The sequence below is a fragment of the Scomber japonicus genome, chromosome 3 (assembly GCF_027409825.1).
Source record: "Scomber japonicus isolate fScoJap1 chromosome 3, fScoJap1.pri, whole genome shotgun sequence".
Lineage (NCBI taxonomy): Eukaryota > Metazoa > Chordata > Actinopteri > Scombriformes > Scombridae > Scomber > Scomber japonicus.
Window position 1 is genome coordinate 22,296,922 of NC_070580.1, and position 24,699 is coordinate 22,321,620.

The following is a 24,699-nucleotide window of genomic DNA, read 5'->3' on the forward strand; positions in this document are numbered from 1 at the left end:
TCCTCAGCCTCAGGTAGTGAGTCAGTTCACTGTTGCCAAGGATGAAGGCTCCTCAGTCTCAGCCCAGGAATGGAGGCAGCGCTAGCCCAGCCGTGTTTCTTTCTTCTAAGGTCTGAGCAAGGCTAATCAAGAGGAGAACAGTTGGGGCAGGCTCTGGGGCTGCAGCTAGCAATTCCACAACCAGACTGCATTATTTATCTTTGCATTCGGCCCCATTTCATTTATTTTTCCAATGGTGTTCCTCCTCGAAGCCAACAGCAAGGCAGCTTACAGTTGTTAAAAATGAGATTTTTACCCTAAGGCCCTGCAAGTTCTGAATTTATTTTTAATATTTCATATGACCCCCGATAAAATCTCAATTGTCAAGAGAAAGTGAGATCAGGACCTTTAAAATTACTTCCTTAGCAGAGAGAATAATTGATATTTCCATAAGAAATTCTCTGAACAACAGGAGAGGCCATAGAACAAGCTGTATCTCAAGTATCTATACAATAACTGCTGCAAACACATCGGCCTGTTCTCGTTAAAGCCAGGAAATCTGTTATTTTCACAACTCACATACCCCACTGCTGCGGTTGTTAAAATGAAAAGCCAGAGTTGGCCTATATTTGTCAGGGGGTTAAAATTATTATTATTAAGTTTTAATATGTGCGAGGCTTTGGGGTCAATTAACATTTTCCTCAGAGGGAAGAATAACTCACAGCACAATCTACCAAAGATGAAGAAATGTCTCATATTTATGTAAGTTACAGTAAAATGCACAAGCCTTTATTTGTTCATCCCATGTTTTCTACAAGAGGCTTTATTGAGAATGTGCTTAAAGGTGAAACATATTTTCTCTACATGTGATCCATCTATGTGTTAAAATGCAGGGATTCAGATGCAGATGTTTCACAATTACGAGTCACAGAGACAAAGCCAGGCTGGGTCGTGTTTCTTTTAATTGGGGAGGGGGGGGGGGGTGGGGTGGCATTTTAAGTTTACTCTCTTCGGAGGGGAGTTTCTGCATTTCCCTGCACCCACCCCCAGAGAGTTGGCAGGAAAAAAAGAAAAACATATAAAGAGTCATTAAATTATTCTCAAATATACTGCAATATACTGTAGCAATGCCAAGCCAAGTGTGTCCGTGGAGTCTGGGGCAACAACATGGCAAAACCACAATATTCTCTGCAGTCATAAAACAAAGGCTGCTGTCAAGATTTTTTTCAAACCAGATCCTGATAACAGATGTAGTATACCTGCTCTCTACCCGAAAATGACGCAGCTCATTTTCATACATAAATTATGTCATGTACTTCCTCATTTATGTGTAAATATGAGGGAAGGATAAACACAAGTAGACCCGTTGTCCTACCAACTCCAGGGCTGAGACATGATCTGGACCCCATTTCCCATCGTTCTGACTAAACATTTTTGGACCAGTCTTAAGTTACATCGCTGAAGCTTGCAGCTGTGAAACGGGCTGCAGTGTAATCTGATGGGGCAGTAGCATCAATGTAACGTGTTTTTGCCACTGATAGCCTCAGATTGTTATTATAAATGTCTGACAGTTTTATAGAGAGGATCATATGTACGAATAAAACATTTTTCTTTACCTTTCACTTGATGTGGTCTGTTTGTTGTTGTGTGTAACAAAGTCTTGCTTAAGGAGATGTCTTGTTCTGAAATCTAAGAGTTGTTGTCGAAATCAGCTAAATATTCAGCCAAGACTTAGTAGGAGAGAAGAATGCCGGGAGGAGTTTGTTACGCTTTCTGTTATCTAAAAGATTTTCAAAGTCATTGCTGAACATTTTCAACAACAACTCAACTCTCACGAGACTTCTCCTTGAGTGCGACTTGGTTAGACACGACAAATAGACCGGTTCAAGTGAAAGGTAAAGGACACGTTTTATTTCTCTGTATGGTCCTTTCCATAATGTTGTGAGATACTTATAATAACAATCTGAGCCTGTTAGCAACAAAAACAAACAGTGGACGTACACTGACGGTACGCTGTTGCCCTTCGGATTATTATTATATTGTAGCTCGTTTTGCAGCTGCCAGCTGTAGCGATCTCACTCAATACTGGAACAATTTCAAAAATTGTTGTCCCCATTAGTCACTTAGAGACAACAAGATGTGAAAATAGATGAAAAATACTGAAGTTTCCCTTTAAAATAAAGATTATTAATGGTCCTCTTCACAGGTGGCATTTTTACCTCCAAGGTAGACAGAGTGCGTACATGCACAATACTCACCGTCATCTCTTAAACCATCTCAGAGAGACAGACAGAGAGCGACATGACTCTCCTATCTCATCCAACCAGCAGTTCTCATATTCCTGCCACATTACAATATTGATGCAACATATCAAGAGCGGCTAGCGTCTCTTTGAAGTTGTCTTCGGGGGGGAAGGGAGTGAGGAAAATTCCAAATTAAACATTAAGGATGCGAGCATGTTGGCCATGCATTTGGAATGGGATCCATACAGCAATAGATTATTTTGTATTTAGTGGAGCAGCTCCCAGGAGTGTCAATATCAGAGGATTACAGCAAAACATGAAATTAGCATTCAGTCCCCATCCTCTACACAGCTAGGCGTAGCTCTTCATGCATGTGTCGGTGTGTGTGTGTGTGTGTGTGTGTGTGTGTGTGTGTAATAATTTGTGCGGTTCCCTAAGCATATGTAGCGTATGCTCCAACAGTGCTGGGATGAAATCTAGGTTAGGCTACATATGGTTAGACCTATGTGCACCATCATACTAAATATAGGCCCATAGGATCCTTCTTCATGAACTACCCAGTAGATCAGGGGACACTACTTATCAGGTTGATTTCGCTGGAGATTGTGAAGTAAATCGGGCTGAAAAAGCAACTGTAGGTGGTCCTACTGAGATTCAAATGTCAAATTACCATGTTGGACTATAAATCCTTTTACACAGCAGAAAAAAATGGGAGACAAGAAGCTGAATAGAGAGTAAATGAGGTCTGATTTCTTTCCTGGGGGGGTGGGGGAGATTTAACACCTCAAGTAAATACTTTGACCTGACTTCTACCCTGTTATGGCCCCATCTCTACCAGTCTTTGGCTTTTTTTCACCTCACCCACATCTGCTGTCTGTGCTGGTCCAAAAAACTAGTCTCCCCTTGCATTGGAAATGCAATTCTGTGGGGGTGGGAGGTTCATAATAGATTACGAGCATGCCATGCATTTCCAGACTGTCAGAGTCCTGGCAGCTATTCAAAGGTAACATTTTTCTACCACAGATAGCATGATACAAACCAAAAAAATGTGGTAACAGTGAATACTGCCAGCTGTGAGGAAGGAACTAAGCAGGAACTAAACATACTTCTCTATTTGTACTTTTTCATAATTAAATGTTTTCTCTGGTATTTATCAAATTCATGTTTAAAAGTCTCACCTTTCCTGGGTCATCTTTGGAGCGAGGCACTTTGAGAAAACACTTGTTCAATGACAGATTGTGCCGTATTGAGTTCTGAAACAGAGAGAGAGAAAGAAGTGGTGAGGTGAGTGTACACATAAAAAGTTAATCTAAAAAAACATCATTGCCAGAAGCAACAAGGATATACAATTGTTGGAGTCTATCATTTAGAGTCATTCACAGCTGCTGTCATGAAGGTCAGCTTGTTTCAGTGGCATGATATCTGGCCTACAACTGTCTCCAGATTTCCCTCTACACACATACAGCAGCAAAGTCTGTGTACAAAGCCACCAGGAAGCAATATCTTTGATCAATGTCCAACAAACTGCATTCTAGTTGCACAACATATCGAATTCCACGGGTGCCAAAAATAGGAGCCAGAAGGAATCCCACACTGGGATGGATGCTGATACCAGGGCCTGATATTAATTAATGCTCCAGCGGGCTCCTGTGGGGGCAGGAAATAAATTATGTAGATCATTCTGAAAGTTAACTCATTACTGTGTTACAAGCTACTCCACAGCGGTGAAGAGGGAGGTTTCATCCAGCTGCCTGACTGGGGAGGCGAGGTGGGCTGAAGTAGCCACAAGGGCTGGAGAGCGATGCTCCAGGCCTGGGTTAACCAGCCACAGCAAGGCCCTCAGAACCAGCTGGAGGCAGGCCAGCCGAGGGCTTAGAAGAGCCAATGGATGCACACGTTTCTCCACTCCACTTTATGGAGTGGTATTGACAGATGGCCACACTAAAAAGCTTTAGGATTCTCTGATGAGTTTAACGGATGCAGGAGATAAGTAGAGTGGCAGGGAGAGAGAGAGAGAGAGAGAGAGAGAGAGAGAGAGAGAGAGAGAGAGAGAGAGAGAGAGAGAGAGAGAGTGTGAGAGAGAGAGAGAGAGAGAGAGAGAGAGAGAGAGAGAGAGAGAGAGAGAGAGAGAGAGAGAGAGAGAGAGAGAGAGAGAGAGAGAGAGAGAGAGAGAGAGAGAGAGAGAGAGAGAGAGAGAGAGAGAGAGTCCGCCAAGTGCACAAGATGGGAGCTGCTTGTTCAACACTATAGGCAATTATACCACAGGAGGGATGATAATGACAGTCTCGTTGTAATGCTGTCAATCTCGCTACTTAAATCACTCTGAAATGCCAATGCAATCCAAAGGAAGTCTAACAATATTCTCCATAGAAAATATAGAGGGGGTAGCTGACGCCATAGTGAAAATAATTATGTTCTTGTGCCAGAGGGGAATATTTTCTGAAAGTGAAACTCAACCCAAAATCTATCTTTTGATTATCAAACACTCGCCCCTATAGGCTTGAAAGATGGCTGCAAAAGGTTTGTGGTTTATTCCTTCACAAGGAATTTCGTTTACAGTTTACAAAAATGTAATCACGATGACACTGGGTACCTTTAGCAGATCGCACCCGGTTCAAGTTCAAGACTGGTGCTAGCCGACAGGGGGAACTGCTCCTTCCTGCTTCCATTACAAGATCAAATCCTTCACTTTGGCATAACCGTTGCTCTCCTCTGCCTCTACAGCTCTCTGCAGTCACTCTGAGGACCCTGTGGTTACATATTTTGGCCAAAGCTCTACTCATTTTTGGCTCTGCTCTGATGGAATGAACTCTCGTCTGAAGTCGGCACAAAACCCACCTTTTCAGACTACACCGCAATCCCCTATGATAACACTTAAATCTCATGTCTTAAAAAGCACTGAACAAGCTTTTAGTTGTTTGAGATGGAAGCACTTCCAGGTTTTGATGACATCTAACACCGGGATCCCATCAGGCTTGTGTGCGCCGCTTTCTGGCTCCGATGTGGTTTTGTTGCGTCCTCCACACGGTGTGCTACACCTCCGGAAGTATTTCAGAAGCAGAGCAATTTGACTGCGGGCCAGTTGCAGTCACTACAGTAATTTTGGCAACCTTATCAAATTTGAACGAGTGCCTTTAGGCTACTGTAATTACTGCAGTAGCAGCGAAACTAAACCTGATTTTATTCATTTGGTGATTTTCATTGATTTTAGTACTTCTATTATGGGTATGTAAACTGTGTAGTGAAACAGTTTCTTTATTTGTCTGTTTTAATTGGTGATATACCATTAGGAGTCTACACGAGCCGTTTTAATTGACCATATACTCTATGCTGTTTCTGTGTCTAACTTCCTGCCCAGCTTTGACGTGGCTTCCATTGAAAATACACTAAGCACATATGTTTAGAGGAGCAGAGAGGAGAGCCGCTTCTGAAACAGTATTGACTAGAGCGGCTGCAATCAGCTCTGGCAGACATGTCGGAGTCGGAACGTTACGCAGACGTGCCTGGTGGGATCAAGCCGGGAGTCTTTCTTCCATCAAGGTTGAATGCAATCATTGTAAGTCAAACTGGACAAAAGCATCTGCTAAATTAATGTCATGTAAAAATGGCAGAGGAGACAAAATCTTTCAAATTGTCCAATGAAACACTTGTGGATCATAATCCAACAGTATCCTGTCCAACTGCATGTTACAAACAAGTCATTGTTTCATAGAATTAATACTCAAGAGCCTAAAAACCTAAAAACTACACCAGAAGTACAGTAAATAGCCAAAGTGTGACAAAATAATGCACAATATTTTGATTCAATCTATCTCCCCACCATTGTCCAATATAACAAATTCAAGGAAAATATAGCTGCAGTTTTTAAAAATATGAAATTTTGTCTTTACCATTTTTCAAGACCACGGGGGCAAGTGCTCGATACTCAAAAGATTTTGTGTGAAGTTTTACTCAAATACCTGAACTGAGGAAATTAAATCCCTGCAGCAGACAAAGCACAACAGCACAAAACATAAAAGACAGGCTAACAAAACAAAAAACTCTCACATGTAATGTTCCAGCAGGCTGTACTATACCGAAACACAAGACATTCAGAACTAGAAATGAAAAATATCCCTAATTACAAACTAAGCCACTTCTAAATACGTAGTGTTTCTAATTTTAAATATTAGGCTCAAAAAAACTTTCGACAATAAATATTACGGCCTCTCTTACAAGTCAAAACCACAGCAGAATGCATTTAGGGAACGATCTCAAACCACAATATATTTTAGTCACACTGCTATCGGATCTCTTAAAACTAGATACTGGAGCTCTCAGGCTTGCACTGCGATTAAAACCCTTATGTGGTCTGAATTTAATCAAGCTAGATGATAGCCACTTTTCTTCAAAGTGAGGATGTGCAACACTGTGATGGAGAAAAAACTAATCTGTAGCATCATATCTGAAAAGTCACAAAGACGTCACACATCTCTAAACGCTGTGAGAGAGGCGACGTAATAATGATCTAGCAGCCAGAGGAATGCAGGTCTTAGTGATCGACCACAACGCTGAGTACACGACTGCTATCGGGCTCGTGGGTTGGGCCCTTAGCGCAGGCTGCAGTGACGGCCTCATTATATAGTCCTTGTCCTCGCAGCCGCATTCTGTCCCCTCTGTGCCTCGTCACAGTTCAACATCAGTTCAAATGAATAAAACAATGTGAACGCAGAGTGTGATCATGCATAGTGGATGGTGACAAACAGATACCAGGCTCTCCTGTTAACCAGTCTAAACTCCTGAGACATGTTCAACAGGGGAACATCCGAGCGGGAGGATGTGTGTGACGCGAGCTGCACAATGGCCACACACACACTTAGGTACTTTAAACCATTTTCCCCGTCGCAGCCTCTGTGTGGGTCTGAGTGCCTGTGCCACTTGATGCCAGGCGGACAGAAGCAGCTGAACTTGTACAGAAAGGTGGCTCCATCCATTAAGGACCTTTTTGCTGAGCCTAAATCATTGATACAGTCAAGCAGACGAGGCTTGCCGCTACATTAGAAGTTTACTTTTTAATGAACTGTGCCTGCCTGCTCTCTCCTCCTCCTGACAGGCCTTGTGCCCGCCGAACGTCCCGCATTGTGTCAAACAAACTCTTTCCACTGCTTCAGACACATTTGTGGTATAAAACTAACAGGCTGTGGGTCATTTGTAGTGGAAGAGATGAACCAGAACAAAGGGACTTTAAAATATTAAGACAGCAGCAGAGGAAGAAAAGGAAAACATGATGACAGCAACAGTCGTTGCGTTTGATAGATCATGGTGTATTTGCCGAGTAATAGAGAAAGGAGAGAGCGAAACAATGATTGGCCAATGAAAAATTAAGGCCAATTACTGCAGTGTATATTAACAATATGTCAGCAGTTCTTTAGATTTAATGTCCAAGTCTGACTGAATACAAAGTCTTTGCTTTAAGACAGCAGGCTATAAGTTGGTGTAAGTGGATCTACAGTTCTACAGAGGGAAGTGAAAGAGGCAGAAGGGGTCAGAGGGTGTGAACAGTGGTACACAAAGTGAGTCAGACAGAGCTCACTGCAGGGGTCCTGCCCAAGTGCTGCCCAGCATCTACCTGCAACCCCCACAGAGCACTTCATATCCTACCTCAGCACAAGCCTGTGTGTGTGTGTGTGTGTCTGTGTATGTGTGATGCCTCCTACACACCTAAAAAAACACGCGCACACACTGGAACGTGTCTCCTAACAAATGGCGGTGATTTAACACACCAGGACAGCAGTGGAGGCGTAAGCAGCTCCGCCCTCTCTGCCCCCCCTGCTGAGGAGCGCTACAGCTCAGCAGAAGGGCCGCCAGGGGAAAGTAGGTCAGGCTGACCTCTGTGCTCGGCGTGTCAAACGTTCAGAGTGAGCTAAAGGGACAGGCCATGTCAGAAGCCTGCTCTTCACAGTTGGGGAGGAGGAGGCACCCTGTGCATACGGTCAGGGACCCAAGGGAGCGAACTCGGTACTCTGGGACAGACACATGTATGCACACATACCAGTTATGACATAGGGACTAACAGCGGCGACCAGGGGAGAGGAAGCGTCACGCTGCCGTCAAACGTGAATAAAATCAATGCCCCCGTAGGTTCCTGGCCTTCCCACATCCACACCATCTTCCTGCAACTTTATGCCTCTGGATAAAGGAAAAATAAAATGTGCGGGGGCTCAAACCAACAATACACAGCCCACTATTATATTTCCCACAACTAATAAAAAGCAACACAAAGGTATTGGTTCAGTAGTGAGTTTACTTGAAGCATTCCTGAAGCCAAGTGAGAGTCTGAGCTGACCTAGAGGTGCTCTTAAAGTGTTTAGATTAAACTCCAAATGGAGAGGAACTTAAATGCTGCTGGATTTGCTGCCTTTGTGATCAAAGTGTTCGCCCTAGTACTGCAGTGTGTGGGAAAATAGGCAGCGGTGAACGGTGTCGGGTACCAGTGGTTAAACATTACAATGACCTCCACTGCAGGAGCTGGTCATAAAGGCACATATCTGAGAGTAAAAAATATTCCTGAGTTCAATTTACATTTCAAATAAAGCGTAGGTCTGGTGAGAAAAGCAACAGGGTCTACAGTTACTAGCTCAGAGTGAGGCAATTTTAGTTTAGGTGACATTGTGTGTCCAATTACAGTTCCCCTCCCGGTTTAAGTTTATCCCATTTTGTATGAAATCAATGTGTCTTTTCACATTTACAAAAAAACAGACAGAATGTACCACAGGGCTTTTCGCGTGAAAGAAATCAGCCAAGTAAAAATATTCCACAGGCCTGCGTTGCCACATCTAATATCATGTATAGAGTGTGTGTACAGAGGAGGGGAGAATGAATAATCAGATGAACCAAAGAAAACATGCTGGCAAGTACCATCGCTTGCAGGACAGGACCTCAACCTCTAATTGACCTGTCAGCAAGTCTGAATGATGGAGGGATACAAAAGACATGAGCCACTGTTGAGATAGATGCTTTAAAACTGTTCAGAAATACAGAAATATGATCTGTTGGATGGATGAATGGAGAGGGGAATGGAAGAACAGGTCACTGTGTGAATGAGTGAATGAGTGAATGAATGTGACCGACAACATCAGCAAGAAAAAAATTAAGACAGACTGACAGTCACCAAAAGAAAGTGATAATAGTTTAACCTGCTGAAAATAATGGCGGCTTTTGCTTCAACATACTGTATTTTGCTTTGTTTTCTTATTCAAAAACATGCCAAGAATTAGAACCATGTTTCAGTAGAAACTATTATCAATAAGAAGACTCAAAACTAGAGGAAGAAACATTAAAATCCAAACGTTACACTCAAAGACTGACTGCTTCAAAGAAAATGAATCCAAGAGAGTGGGGACGGTTACAAAATTAATATTGCCCTAATTATCAGATAATAAGAGCTGAAGCTATTTGGATTAATCTTCTAGTCGAGTGAGAGAAAAAAGCTGACAAATATTTTGATAACTGATTAATTGTCTATCAAATGTGCTTTCAGCTTCTAGAAAGTGAGGATTTTTTGCTTTTCTTAAAATGAACACTAAAGTGAAAATCTTTCGGGTTTCCTGGTCGAACAATTCTGGAAAACTCATTTCTGACATCTAACAGAAAGGTTTGTAGTATTTACGGTTTTCTCTTTCCTTCTATTTTTTTGAACAGCACCAAGGAAAATTCCTTGTATGTGCAACCCTACTTGGCAATAAACCTGCAAATTATTCTTCTTAATTAATCTTGTTTTTTTGTGAATCAGAAACAGATGTATTGATAATATGAATAATTGTTACCTGCAGCCCTACAGAACAATAACATACGATAAGATATTTAAAATGAACATGGTGAAAATTAATGTTCAAATCATGTTCATCCCATGGAGATAAATGTTCAAAACAAAATCCTATAATTTTCATGTTTTCAAGTATTTGGACAATAGTAAATATATCATTCATTTACACTTTGATTGAAGAAATGTGTAAGAAAGGAACAAAAGAGAGAAAGAAAGAATTGGTGACAGTAAGAAGCAATATGAAGAGCATAGCAAGCAAGCACACACACAATATAGGAAACAGGGATTGAATCTGTAGATACACACACGCACACGCACACACACACACACACACACACACAACACACACACACACACACGTAGATAACTGTATTTTTAGGCCTTTGTTATTTCATATGGACCCTGTGACATGCCCACCAACACAGAACGTACTCCTCAGCCTCGGGGATCTGCACCGAGGCCACGGAATGTAGCACCTTCGCTGTCTATTTGTAGTGGGTGTGGGAAGGCATGTGGGATGCCACAGCATTCGCTCAGCAAGGCACTGCTTTCAAAAAAAAAAAAAAAAAAAAATTTTTTTTAAATAAATAAAAATGTTTGGACACAGGTACAGAAAGGTAAGTTCGTCCAGGTACAATCAACATATGATTTAATCCTGTTAGCTGTGAGAGTTGTGACCCTGGAGGCCACCAGGATGAGGCTCCTCTGACTGACTGAATGAATACCTGCTGTATGGTGACAAAGGAGCACCACAGCGCTGTATGCTTCACTTGCAGCTCTTTGCACACTTAAAAACTGTCACCTCCTGTTTCAACTAGCACAAAAAAAGTTCCACGTCAGAGTTTAGATTATCAGCTCACAAGTAGGTTTTTCTTTACCTCTCATGCCAAAAATAATTAGAAAAAACACCAATTAAAGCCATATTTAATTCTATTTATTACTACTTAAGTCTTATTGAAAGCTACAACCCCTCCCCCATCGACACCATACTGTCAGACTCAAGAAGTCTGCCAACACACACCGCCCAACAAACCGCAAAGCTCTCGCATCTAGCAAAGCTACCGAGAGACCCAAAAGCCCACACTCAAATACCAATGAAGTCAACTATAACGATTTTTAACTTGATTTTTTTTTTTTAACCATCTTCAAAGGCATTTGATCTGCCTCCCTTGGCATCTAGTAGTAATGTGTTGGCATGCTAGGTTTTAAACCCCTTAGTCTCTGATCTTTACTCACTTGTATTTAGTTTTAATAAAACATGAACGGTCTGCTCGCCCGCTGCAGAAAAATACATGCCAAGGTGAAATCTGTCATAAATATAATAACCCTGTTACACCGTGCTTGGATAGCTCTATGTCTATGCTTATGATGTAAAACAAAAGAACATGGGCAAACCAGAAAATCAAAATGATCACCAGCTTTTCCAATGTAGACCCAGGTCATCTAGTGTGGCACACTGAGGTATTATAGTAATTAAAACTCAACAGCTAAAGGAGATGACACTATGGGGAAATTGTATTTTTCTTCACCCCCCCACCCCTTAACAGCGAGCATTTGGCTAAATTAAACCCATTTTTCACTGGCAGGCTCATATAATGAGGGCAATACATGCAAGAGAGAAATTAGCTTGATAAGCGATTACATGTGTGGACTCCAAAAGAACATGTTATCAGGAGTACTGAGATCAGTGGTGGCAACAAAAAACCTTTCAGAACATTCGCAAAAGTGAAATGCTTGGACTTTTTTTGAGTTAGAGCTAGAGGCTGCAATTAATGAAAATAAAAACAACAAAGGAAGAAAAAAAAAGAATTAAAGCTGTTAAAGTTCGACTGCAACTACAGGGGAGCCAATTGAGATGACAACTGAGGTCACTGGTTTGCATCAGTCTCCACAGGTGTGTTTTTTCCAGAGGCCAGCGCCATACATCCAAACTGCAGGAAAGGTAAAGAGGATAGACAGGGGAGGCTGCAGGTACAAAATGTGCTTCTCGAGTGGAAGAAAGCTACCTTGGACACATGTGTAAGGACAAACGTTTACTCTGGATAAGTTAAAGCTAAGTTAATAGATGTCTACAGCAACATTAAGACTATCCCTGAGAACTACAGCTGGCCATATTGAACCAAGCTGTCTACCTATTAACCACAGTCGTATACACATTAACCAAAGAAATCTGCAAAGACAAAGTAAAAGACGTTGAGCTTACCTGCCTACTCAGATAGTGTGGAATCCTCCACAACACCAAGTAAGCAAAGCAATCCAGCTTTATCTGCCAAGTAATTTTGCGGAGGGTAATCCAAGGATACCGCATCCTATAGAGCTCAGACAATAGGCTGAGCCAACACAAAACCCCCATAGTTCTCTAGTGGCATATTAGAAGTTTATGAATGCTGCACCAAGGATGTTCCCTTTTCAACAGAAGCAGTGGGGTTAGAGACCAAAAGCTCCAATATAAATGTTCTGAACTCAATCTCTCTCAGGCACATGCATCCACATTCCCTTCTCTAGCTGCTTTGTTGCTTTAAGGCCAACCTTGGAATGGACCTGCAGCCATTCAAGGGAAAAAATAAAAAAATAAACAACAACTTCTGCATTATTTTCTAGGTGCACTCAATGTTACAGCCCTGGCTTGAATGCTGCATTTAAAAATTTGAGCACCCCCCCTCCTACCTCCCCCTTATAAATTGGGAGGCCGTCACTGCAGATTTGAAAAGCTGTGGGGGGAAAATTCACTTAATGCAACACTGAATGGCAGGTCACACTATGACAAAAGCCCTGAGCCACTCATATGAGGCCTATTTGATCACAGTCCTTCAGAGAGCTATCTGTCTTTGTCTTTCTTTCTCTTTTGCAGATATTTGTGCCTCTGCCGCTCTCTCTCTCACTCTCTCTTGCTCAGAGCCAAACCGCACACAGTCAAAGCGCTCTGTACAACCTCTGGTGTTGCTACACTTGCTAAACTACTGCACGGTGCAGCATGCAGAAGTGAAGCATGATTCCTTTAAGTGGATTATTTCAGAGCATCTCTGACCTTCGACAGGGTTGTCATTGGCAATGAACCAAGAAGAATTGAGGGAAAAACGATGATGGGCACGGACCTCTTTGAAAATTGGCAGGATTGAGTGATAGATAAAACCATTCAACAGTAAACCAGTCAATACACCATAGTAGATTAGGCTGGAACCAAAGGTTGAGACATGGAAAGATTAAAATCAAGTAAAGAAAATAAAATGGAAGTGTGCAACATCCACCAGCAGAAATCAGAAAATCAGCCTTGTGTTTGAGCCAGGAGTGTCTGGGAGCGGGTCAGATGTTCCCAGTAGCACTTTACTAGCAGGTCACTGCATCCAAGGTGGGCATCAAATAGTGCTGAAAACAGCATGAGAATAGTTATATGTGTATTATACTAGACATAACAAAATAAAACTATTTCTGATTACACTAAAGAAATATTACATTGAGAAAAATAAAAATCATATGGATAAAAAAGGATGAGCAGGGAAAGTAAAATCCTTTGTTTCACCAGGCACTGAAAATACATTTTAATCAGTATTTTTGTTTTAAATTAACTTCACATAACTTAAAAATTACTGGAAATAACTGGAAAATTAGATAACTGGAAAATTAGATAAATGTACTGATACATGTACTGATACAGCAAAGGTATGTATGACAATTAAAATATATTATAATTTAATCTAATCACATTAAAAAGTGAAGTTATCTTTAAAGCTGTCTGAATCAGACAAGTGGTAACAGCCAACAGTTTACACAAGTTTATAATCGAAACATGAAGAGTCAGCTTTCAGCATTTAACATTGATCCTGCTCTTGATTTTATGATGTATAACTGGGTACTGGGAGGTTATAGTGACTAAACATTTGATGTTTTAAGGGGATAACTGTCACAACAGTGTTCTCTCGCTCAAACTCCGTTAACCACATCTACTCTCATGCACTCAGAGCCTCAAGTCATCACAAGTTACATCAGCCTTAAAGAAACAAAAAAAAAAATAACTGACAGATTCTCAAATGGGGAAAAAGACGTAGCCCATACTGTATGCTTGGTCACTCGAGACAAACTGGGAAACTGGTACAGTACAGACTGACAATATCAGCAAAGAGAGCTGCTTCGCACAGCTCTGTAAATTGAGACTGCACTTTTCTCCTGTGCTACACAGGGCGCTTTTTCTCTCCCTTCCTCCTCTACTGCAAAGGCAGCACAAGGCCATGAAAGATTGGAGGCAAAGTGACGTCCTCCGGTTTATCCTCCCTGAAAGCCTTCGCATGCTCTCAGTTCCACATGAGGGATCTGATGAAAGCAGTTTGTCAGTACGCCACTTAATTATCAGCCAGAAGAAGAGCCTCTGATGCTATCCTCTGACAATGGCTCACAGCAGCCTGCTGACTACAGTGCCCACTAACAATGAAGAACTGACTGCAGCTACTAATGGTGACAGGGCAGTGCCAACTGTCCACTTAAGAGTTAGACAAATTAAGCAACGGCACAGAAAGTCTTTCATGTGCCACTTCAATGTACATTCTTCTCTTTTTAGGCTTAGGTTGCAGGGAGCAAATTTTACGTCTAAATACTAAAGCTGGAAGATGCAATGTTGGGAGGATAAAATGCAAAACAGAACAAGTCTACTGAAAACACATTGTATCGAGCAAAGGAAAAACAGACATTTTGACCTTTTATTTTTGCTGCATGTCTACAGAAACATCATATAGCTTATGCTTCTGCTCAGTATGCACATTACCCTCAGTCTGCAGATAAATAAAACCCTCACATGCCTTCTTTAACCTTCTGTCTTTACATGGTCATATTCTTTTGACTGCTGACTGGTAACAAAGTAATAATGACTATAACTGTATATACAATGTATTATAATTATTATTTCTGTGTAGGAAAATAACACACAAAACATTCCCGTTTTATATAGCTGAGGAGTAACAAAAGAAATCTTGGCATCAGATTAAAAATATGACATTTGAATCTCTTACTGAAGGAAAACCTCTTCACCAGAAGCAGCGCTCTGGTTGCTCACATCGCAACCATGCATTGTTCGCCTGCTGTCTGTTTTGAAAAAGGCTAGTATGTATATCAAAAGTGTGGGTGTCTAGGAGCAAACGGATCAACAAGCTTCATTTTCTTAGTTGCACTCTTGTTACTTAACTCACAAACATTAACTACACTCATCCACAGGCTCTTGAATACACTCAGCCTGAAGGCTACTCAAGCAGTAGTATAGTAAGCAATTTACCGCCATATTAATCTGATCTGATACTTAGTTTTTCATTAGTAAAGAGCATGATTGTACATGTCAATGATAGACACACGAGGTGATGACTCAGTGTAACCTTGGACTCAGCACAGGAACGTGTCAACAAGGAGCAAATCCACAAAGGAAAGACAAGAAGCAAAGCCTTGTTTTGAACCGCTGCTCTTACTAACAAACTATGAAAAAAGTCTTAAGAAAGCTTTTTTTTATAATATGCATTAGATTTGATTTCCTTCTGAGAGGGAATCACAGACCCACCCTACAGTCCATTAGCCAAGTTAATGCAGAGCTGCCAGACTTGCTGACCCATTAATAATACATTGCAGTGGTCAAAAGAGGCCAGACACCTCCATGCACCCCTTCATCCCTCTACACGGCCACATTAATGGACTAATTCAGATGCAATTAACTGGTGGGGAGAGGCAGTGGCCTTGCGGCTGCTGGAGCACAGGCTGAAGGGCTTAGAGCCAGGGTTTGGATTATAATCACCACACAGACACACACACAGACATACACACACACAAATTTACATACTACTAGAAAGGAGCCAACACATTTGTAGTGACACAGAATGCAACCTTCACCATAAGAAAATTAATGAATATAATTTTGAACTGGTCATCATGTTTATCCCTACTGTTTGTAAAGAGGCCCTAAAAATATCTGTTTTAGTCTGTTTCCCCACCACTTACACACTAGCAATGCTTTTATGCTTTTAATGATCATTTCAGATGTTTTTATCTTTTTCTGTTGGTGGTTCACAGTCATGGTTTTGAGCCACATGTATGCGGTATGAAGACTATCAAGGTCCTAAACAGTCGTGCATGTGCAGATTTAACTGAAATGTGAGCCGCATGTGTACAAGAATAACAAGTTCCTTCCAGTTTGGCTTGAATAGAAACTTCTCCATTAATGTCCAACAAATTTGAAATTGCCTCTCCTCTCCATTGACCAATATACAAATGTGTAGAGAAGTGAGATGTTAAAAAAAACAGAAGAGTTCAATCTGACCGCTCTGACAGCGATCGCATAGCCAGAGGTCGGATATGATTCAGTTGTACGACCACATATGCAAATGGTCCAGATCTGATATGAAAAAAATCTTATTTGTTTTGTTCACACTTAAAAAAAAAATCAGATGTGAGTCACTTGGAGGCAAAAAGAAGGATCAGAGTTGGGCCCTTGAGCCTTGTAGTGTGAACGTAGCCATATTGAATCTGCATGAGGGTACAAAGTGCGAAATGCTTCTTTTACCTTTATCCTTTACAACAAGTTTCATTCAACAACGTAGCTGCGTAAAAGCTGCTCTTTGGGAATGTGACGTTGACAAATGAGCAATTACAGGAGCAATATTCATGTGTCACATCTGTGGCCAGCATGACCCGTGATTAGCCCTGCTAATGCTGAATGTGAGATGCGAGAGCTGTGCTTGTCAATACAGGCGCCTGTGAAGGCAGCGTGGCCCATTCTGGCATGTCATCCATCACTGGTTCCACTCGGCTGCCACAGCTGTGTCACTGTCTCTCTGTCTCTCACAGGCCGCTGACCCCACTGAGGACGCACCAGCAGGATGATCAAATATCTCTCTGGGATAAGAGACAGCCATCCCGCTTCACTGACAAGGCAGAGGACAAAAAACCCTTTTCCTACATATCCTCCGACACGGTGACATCTTTATCAATAAGTAGCATTTAATGCCAGGCAGCAGCAGAGCCCTGTTGAGACACATGGCTGCTCGCCTTTCATTTAAAAAAAAAGGAGAGAAAAAAGAAAAAAAAAGCAGGGATTGTGAACAGCAGAGTGGAGCCATTAGCTGTGGGAGACTGACACAGAAGGTGATGGGGGTTAAATAATTGCTGGAGAAGAGAAAGTGTGGATTAAAACAAAGATGAAATGGAACAACATCAGCCAGACGTATTCTCACGATAATTACTTGCCGTGGAGATTTTATCAACATGCTAATCATCAGGGCCGGTCTGCTCCTTTTAAAATTCCTATCAGATATGAATGACCAGTGGCTGAGCTCCCAGTTGCACTAAGTGGATATTCAGTGTAGGGTTTACCTCAGTCAGCTACAGACCTTTGACCATATCAGCAGTCTCAGGTTGCTGTAGACTTTTTAAAAGATCCTTCTCCAGCCTCTGCTAATTAGTCCTGCAGCCTTTTTTCCCTTTCATTTCCAAAAAGGGAAACGCGGCATGCACGGTACAGTGCTGGCAGATAAATTAGCAACAAGCTTCACAGGAGGTAAGCGTTCTTGAGGAAGAGAAGACTACCTTAATTATGAATATTATTAATTACATTTCAGAAAAGATGAGGAGAAGAAAAAGAAATCATCAATCACACTCATATTAAAAAGATATTTGTTCATATTAAATCACACCTTGTTTACTTAAAAGGGTTGTGAAAATTACATGTTATGTAGTCTGGTAAGGGTATAAGGAACATACCACGAGAGGAATTATCATACAAGGAATATAAACACGTGAATAAAATGTATAATGTATAAAAACACAACTCTGTCCGGCAGTGGCTGGTCTAACCCAGCTGAGATGAATTTAACTGCTTACATTCAGTGTTAAAGACTGATTCCAAGGACTGAGCTCTATTTATAGCAGACAGAATTCATCAGCGTACCCCTCTCCATTCACCCACTCCCTGTCAGGGCAAAGAATCAGTGCACATACAAGAGGCTATGTAGAAAGGCACCATCTGTAATCTCAATATACACAAACGGTAACCTGCTATTCAGACTGAATGGTGATTGTTGCGGTGAGTTAAGCACATTTACAGACAACAGCTGCTGATATTGACAATAGATGTTTATACAAAGACAATTAGATTCTGATAGAAGTGTTGATGCATGGCAGGGTGTCTTGCTACAGGAAAATAATACATGAGGAAGAGTCAAATATTTCCACAATGTTAAATATCAGACTCCCCTTCAATGAAGCCCCTTTTACACATGCACTGCAATGCTAAAGTTATCCTGATATTACCCATAGGAGTTATATTTGAGAATGCAAATGCCCAGATCAGTTGGACCAGACATTAAATGGACTTTACCCTGCCAGCTCTCTAGCACAAAGTTCACCCATGTGTGAATACAGCAGGTAATTTTCCGGAGAATTCACAGTGAGCGAGTGGGCGTGTTGATGATGTTTCTATCATGCGACTGGCGCGAAACCAGAAGAATACAAACATCTGAGGGTGAAGACGAAAAGTTATTTAGACAAAGATGGCAACGAAAATGTTTAACTGGAGACACAATGAGATTTTACGCCAAATTTGTCAAATTCAAAGCACAGTAAGAGACTCTGTGATTTATGATCAAAATAAAAAACTGGCTACATGACTGCGCACACTTTTTGTGTCATGTCCTGCCTCCTGCTTTCTCTAATATGCCTCACACAGATCTCCTGATGTGTGCCACAAGTCTGAAAGGGCAACTCTGGAAAATGTCCAGACCTGATTGAGTGTCCATCTGAGAAAATGACTCAAGTCCTTTGTTTTTTGTAACAGGACACCTCAGAGGTTATTGTCGTTATGATAACATGGACACTTATTAAAAAAACAATGGAGTGTATGAGGATAAATAATTGAAGCATTTAATATTTATTGAAGGCTGCACCTGCTCAGTTTAGTTTTTCCGTTACCTTTTTAGAAGCCTGAGTACAACTAAGACATTTTCAAAGTCGTTAGCTTAGTTGGTCAATTTAAGGCCATGAATGTAATTAGAATTTATTTTGTTATTACAGTTTAATATATTGCAGGCAATAAGTTAAAATAGTGATTAAACAGAATATGGTCAGAATGTCCCCATTGATGTGACTCAGCATGGCAATGTGACCAGCTCATATGACATGGTATTTGAATACAGGGACTAAATCTTATAAATGTAATAATAATGTTAAAATGATAAAAAAAAATATATATATACAAATGATACAGTTAAGGTTTATTTTCACTCGTAGTGAGTAAAACGTATGTGAAAATTATATAATTTGTCATTATAATCAAAAATGCAAATATTTTGACTATCTAAAACTCATTTACACATGTAATTTATGTTGTCAAAATGACTGGTTGAGCTTTTAAGACAAGGCAGTATTTGAAAACTGTCTTTTCTGTGAAAATCCATGATTGCAAGGCAACTTTCACAGACGTTATCATTATTAAGCTCTAAACTAAAGCGAAATTTACTCTGGACATACACAGCATTACACAAAGACAACAGCAAACACAGTAGAAAAATGATACAAGGGCAAAAGGCCACTCAATAGAAAAACCAAGTTAAAATACAAGGAAAGCAATAGCGGTGCTATTTTTGTCTAAATCTTTCTCGCCACAGAAAAATGACTAAAGAGTTTTTGAGCAGCTCCCTATGGCCCTTCATCTTCCCCTCTGAAGAAACTAGGAACGAGCTAATGATTTTTCCAGTTATGAGTTGTTCTGAAATGTTCTTCAAATTCCTTACAGTTCATAACTTTAACTGTGACACCGGGGTGATTTTCTTGCCCAACTGCACTTCAGGCTACAGATCTGTGACAAAGCAAGGGCACGGCCTGCTGGAGGTGATGATCTCAGTCACTGCATAAATGGACAGCTCTGGAAAAGATATATAAATGCAGATCCTGACCCCTTTCCTCAGTTATTAAAGACTCTTATGGGTCTCATTAATGCCAGTCAGCTAAATATTTCACTCTATAGTTCTCATGTCCAAACCCCTATCCAACTGAGACAAAGGCCAAGCATTAACTAACCAGGAAATGGCAGGAAAAATATCCATCAACTGCCCAACGTCCTTGACCTCTCAAATTTCCCCAACTGAAGAGCATGTCTCAACAATGCAAACTGATTAAGTGTTTATTCAAAAGCTGCGACTAAGAATGTGTGCAGGAATCAAGAGCCCATCATCCGGTGTTATCTGCATTATAAATGATTCTTAGAAAGAAGAAAAAAAAGCACCACAAGTGGTGTGTCCTGTCCTGTGAGTCAGTATTGAATTTAACGGATCTCATTAACAAAGAGGAAGTTCACTGAATCAATTGATGACCATAGCCGACAGCTTTTACAACAAGCTGCAGAATCACATCTAACTGAGCAAAAACTGTGAGGTAGGTGTTGAGTTATGCATGTGTATATATATATGCACATATATGGGATGAACTGGATGAACTGTGAGGTCATGGCCGTGACAGTCAAAAAGACAGCTAAAGTTTCAAGTAAAATTGAAGCCAACATCTCTACACAGGCCTGCAGGCCACAAGAGGAAGCGATAGAAGCCTCAGGCCTATTATGTTCTGCACTGCAGTCAGCACTTCACTCAGCAGAGTGTGGGGACAGCAGCTCCTGCCAAAAAGTATCCGTGCCAAGGCCTGCCAGCCTGCTCTCCCCGCCCACTCTGAGGGCCAGAGCGTGAGCGGTGGGGCGCCGGTAGGCGGGTGCAAGGTGAGGCTGGTGGGCGGGTGGCCAGGCTGGAGCTTCCTGACATGGGAACCCGCCTCACAGCAGGATCAAACTGGCTGCTGAGTGAATCACTACCCCTCCCACCACCTGACAAAGTCAGCGCCCGGCCAGCACGCAGCCACTTTTGCTGTTTCTGCAATTAAAAAGGAATCCAGAATGAGACAAAAGTGCTAAAAATACTGCAGTATCGCCTCATCACTCATCAGACTGTATCTCAGCCAAGGTTCATGACACTGCACTGGAAAAGAGAAATTTATGAACTTAAAAAAAGGATAATCTTGGAAGAGGTGGGGTGCGCAGGTTACAAAAGGAATAGAGTAGCGCTCTAAATATGTATCACTGCTGCTGAAAAATTCAGTATAAGCAAAGTGCTTAAAATTAAATGCTTGCTTTACGCTGTAATCATGATACAGGCTAAGAAAGTAGATGAAGGTATCAGAGAGTCTAGCACCCCAGCAATTTTACACTTTCAAATTCCAGGCCCTGCAAACCTGAGCTTGAGGTGGGAGATAGGGCAGGAAGTGCAAATGCTCATACCTGACCAATCTTTGAAATCAAAATTTAAATAAGTAACAGGAGCAGGGATTTTCTGTGCTGTGGCTAGTCACAAGTCAGAGGCAGGAACATTATCTCCAGAGTAAATAATGTCCTGGAGGACCAGTAGCTACCCAAATCGCTTCTTAAAAAATAGAAAACTGCTCCAGGCTGCTATTATTAAGCCTCAGATCCAATGGGAAGTTGAACCTTTGATCTGTTTAGGGTACTGTGTATTTGCATTTTATAATGAGATCAAAGCAAGGTCCAGGGCCGCTGCAGAAGGCAGCTCTGTGCCCCATCTATGCACACTGGACGATTTACGGACCAAGGCTATATTTCCCTGTTAACAAGATCATGTACAAGCTATGCACCTCACTGAAAATGCAGTGGGAGATTCAATGTTCGTCAGGAAATCGACAGTAGCCTACATTGTCTTCCAGTTAATTCTCTTTCCTGTACACAGGTGTGGAAAAGAAAGAAAATAAAATCATGCCAGAAGCAACAATCTCCTCAACAGTTAAAGTTCAAGAGCAAACATTTCAAGCATTTTTAAACTGGTTGAGAATTGCTCCAGATTTTCTTTGGCATTCTTCACCTGGAAGAAATGCACAGGGGAATTTACACACTTTGCCTGAAGTGAGCCTACAAGAAGCCAGGAGTAGGTTTGAGATGAGCATGGAGGTCAACGTTGAGTGTAGTCGTCTATTCAATACCGTTTCTGACCCTTTTTTTTCCACAGGAAATGTACCAGACAAGAAATCACACACACTGTCACTCTGTCTCTGGCTGAGCTGTGCTGAGGTGAGTCCCACATTTTCAGACTGCCTGATCAGAGCAGAAGCTTGGAGAAGGAATGCACACAGTCAGTCAGGGTGAAGACTTTCATGCAGATGATTAATGGTAGAGTCAGTCATTCTAGAGAAAGTAGGGGTGGAACGGTTCACAAAATCCACGGTCCGGTTGATATCACGGTTTTGGGGTCACGGTTTTTGGTCTGGTTCAGTTTATGTTGTTCTTTTCTGGGGGGGGGGTTACACTTCATTTCTCATATTTTTAGACTGGCGGCTTCAAGGCAAGAGCGCAATAAAGATTAATAAAAAATCCATAGTTTAACACTAACCAACAGCCATGTATCAAGGAAACATCTAAATTAGTGCCTCAGTCGAATTAACATTATTTTACACACACTGACAGCGTGAAAACAGGCGGGGGTCTGGGATTCCCCCCGGAGAAACGCGTCATCAGGAGGGATTCCCACCTGACCCTAACTGAAGGAGGAAAAGATCATAAAAATATTAAGAGCTGTCACATGAAGACCATTGTGCATGCATGCTCCATGATACATTCATTAGTTTGATGAAGTTAATAGAAATATCCCGTGCTACTTTGTTTTTCTGCGTCAGTTATTTTTTTAATATGTGCATTGATTTATTTACAGCCGCTGCACGTCTCCTGTTCAAACACACCAATTTGCCTCACAATGCTAAAATACAACAAGCCAACTCTAAACCCTAAATTTAAATATACCCCTCTCTTTATGCTTCTTCAGAGGCTCCGCCCCTTAAATTCATGGCACGTTACCAAGTCAACGACCAAAAGAGAAAAATGACACTGGATCAGCTGTAAATGTCACCTCTGTATCTCTTACACATGATCACTAACAGAAAAAAAAAAAATGTAATGTGAGCACAACAGTCATCACAACATCCCCACTCTCCACCTCTCAGCATCTCTGTCCACAGAAGCAGTCGTCTGTCAGCTGCAGCTCCAGGTGAGCTAAGAGGACAGCGGCCGGACAAACTGCATTCACCAGGCTGGTTGACGACAGGATTTTACTGAACCGAAATAGTTAACAGGTGAATAAGGTCATGAAAACATACAGAGCAGGACATTTGCGGGATTTAAACAGCTGCTTCCTCAGATTATGCTTCACTAAAAGTGACAGAAACAGACTTGTAGGGTAAAAAAAACACTGGGGGTTTCCACAAGACTGTCTTGGATTCAGTGTGGATTGATACAAGAAATAAAATGGAAGCTTATCTGTTTCGTGAGAAAACACTTTGTATGTGAATTGGCCAAAACCACTCTCTCTATGACCTAGTACTTGTTCCAAGCCACTGTGTTTATGAGCCCATTTACAGAGCCAGTGCTTTGATTGGACACCTGATTTTTTTCCACCCCAGTGCACCCACAGAAGGGATAGCTCGCGGGCCGTGAGGACATATTCACTGAATTTGACAAATTAGAATCGCTGACTGTATCTTTAAGCGGGTGCTCAGACCAAAAACAACGCTGCGTTAAAACAATACAAGGAGCTGCGCTGTTCTTCAGGTGCCAATGAGACCTGAAATATGATCCAAAAGGTCCAGTTTGAGTACTAGATCTGTGAAGTTTAAGGCTTATCAGATGCACAACAGTTCATCCTCAGACGTGATTTTAAGACTGTGGAAAGCTATCACAGCGGCAACCGTTTCATCTTTCATATGGTAATAAATGGTGGTTCATGTTGGAAAGTTATCTGCCAGGAATGTGGTCTTGCATGTATGTGACCAGCCAACACAGTGTCTTGACCATTGACGCCATGTTGCATTGAGGCAAATGTGCGCCACCAAACTTCATCAAATTAATTAGTAACACCCGAATTCTGCATTTGATTCTTAGTTTGAGGTTGCATAATTAATTTGCAAATGTCAATATTATGTAGTAACATGTATGAAAGTAGTAAATGTATTCCTTGGATATACTGTTCGGCTGAATGAGTGAATGGTTCACATGTTTTATGGCAATTTGAAACCACATTTCCCATCACACAATACTTTTGTTATCTTAAGCCTTTGTCTTAAGACATCCACACTGATTTAGTTAGTTATGATATCATATCACATATCACTCAATTTAATGAAAATAATACCGACCCGATTAATTACTCGACACTGTATCCATCACTTAAAGATCAACACTCCATCCATCTAACTGATCAAGAAACACAGTAATTTTAATGAAAGCTTAACCTTTAAACTTGGTTCAGACTGCTCTGACGGTCTTCTACCCTTGCGCCCATCATGATGTACGCAGGTAGAGGATGACTAAGGGTATACCCCCTCCTCTGCAGCTATCTCCTTGAAGTGTGTTGAAACCACACGTCTGCAAATCATTTATGCAATAGTCGCACCACAAACAGTTGTAGCGAAAGTGAGAAAGTGCATCGCCATGCATGACACGCAAGAAAGCCTCCTTGACAAGAAAAAGAGGTGATAGGAGAAAGATACAGCAAGAGTTAATTACAAGTTTCCAAACTGTAAAACTCTATAATAAAGTGAAGGTTAGGAATGTCAGTGTAAAATTCATGATTATAGCAAAGATAAAGCTGGTAATGCTATTAAGACTAA

General features: G+C 41.3%; 1 protein-coding gene across 1 annotated transcript in view; it reads right to left on the minus strand.

Moving 5' to 3' along the window:
* The window catches only part of foxj3 (forkhead box J3), a 78,112-nt gene that overhangs the window by 14,971 nt on the left and 38,442 nt on the right, over nucleotides 1-24,699 (minus strand). Inside the window, exon 3 of the mRNA XM_053315282.1 lies at nucleotides 3,401-3,475. Coding sequence (XP_053171257.1) covers nucleotides 3,401-3,475 — 75 coding nt within the window. The remainder of the gene's footprint in view (nucleotides 1-3,400; nucleotides 3,476-24,699) is intronic.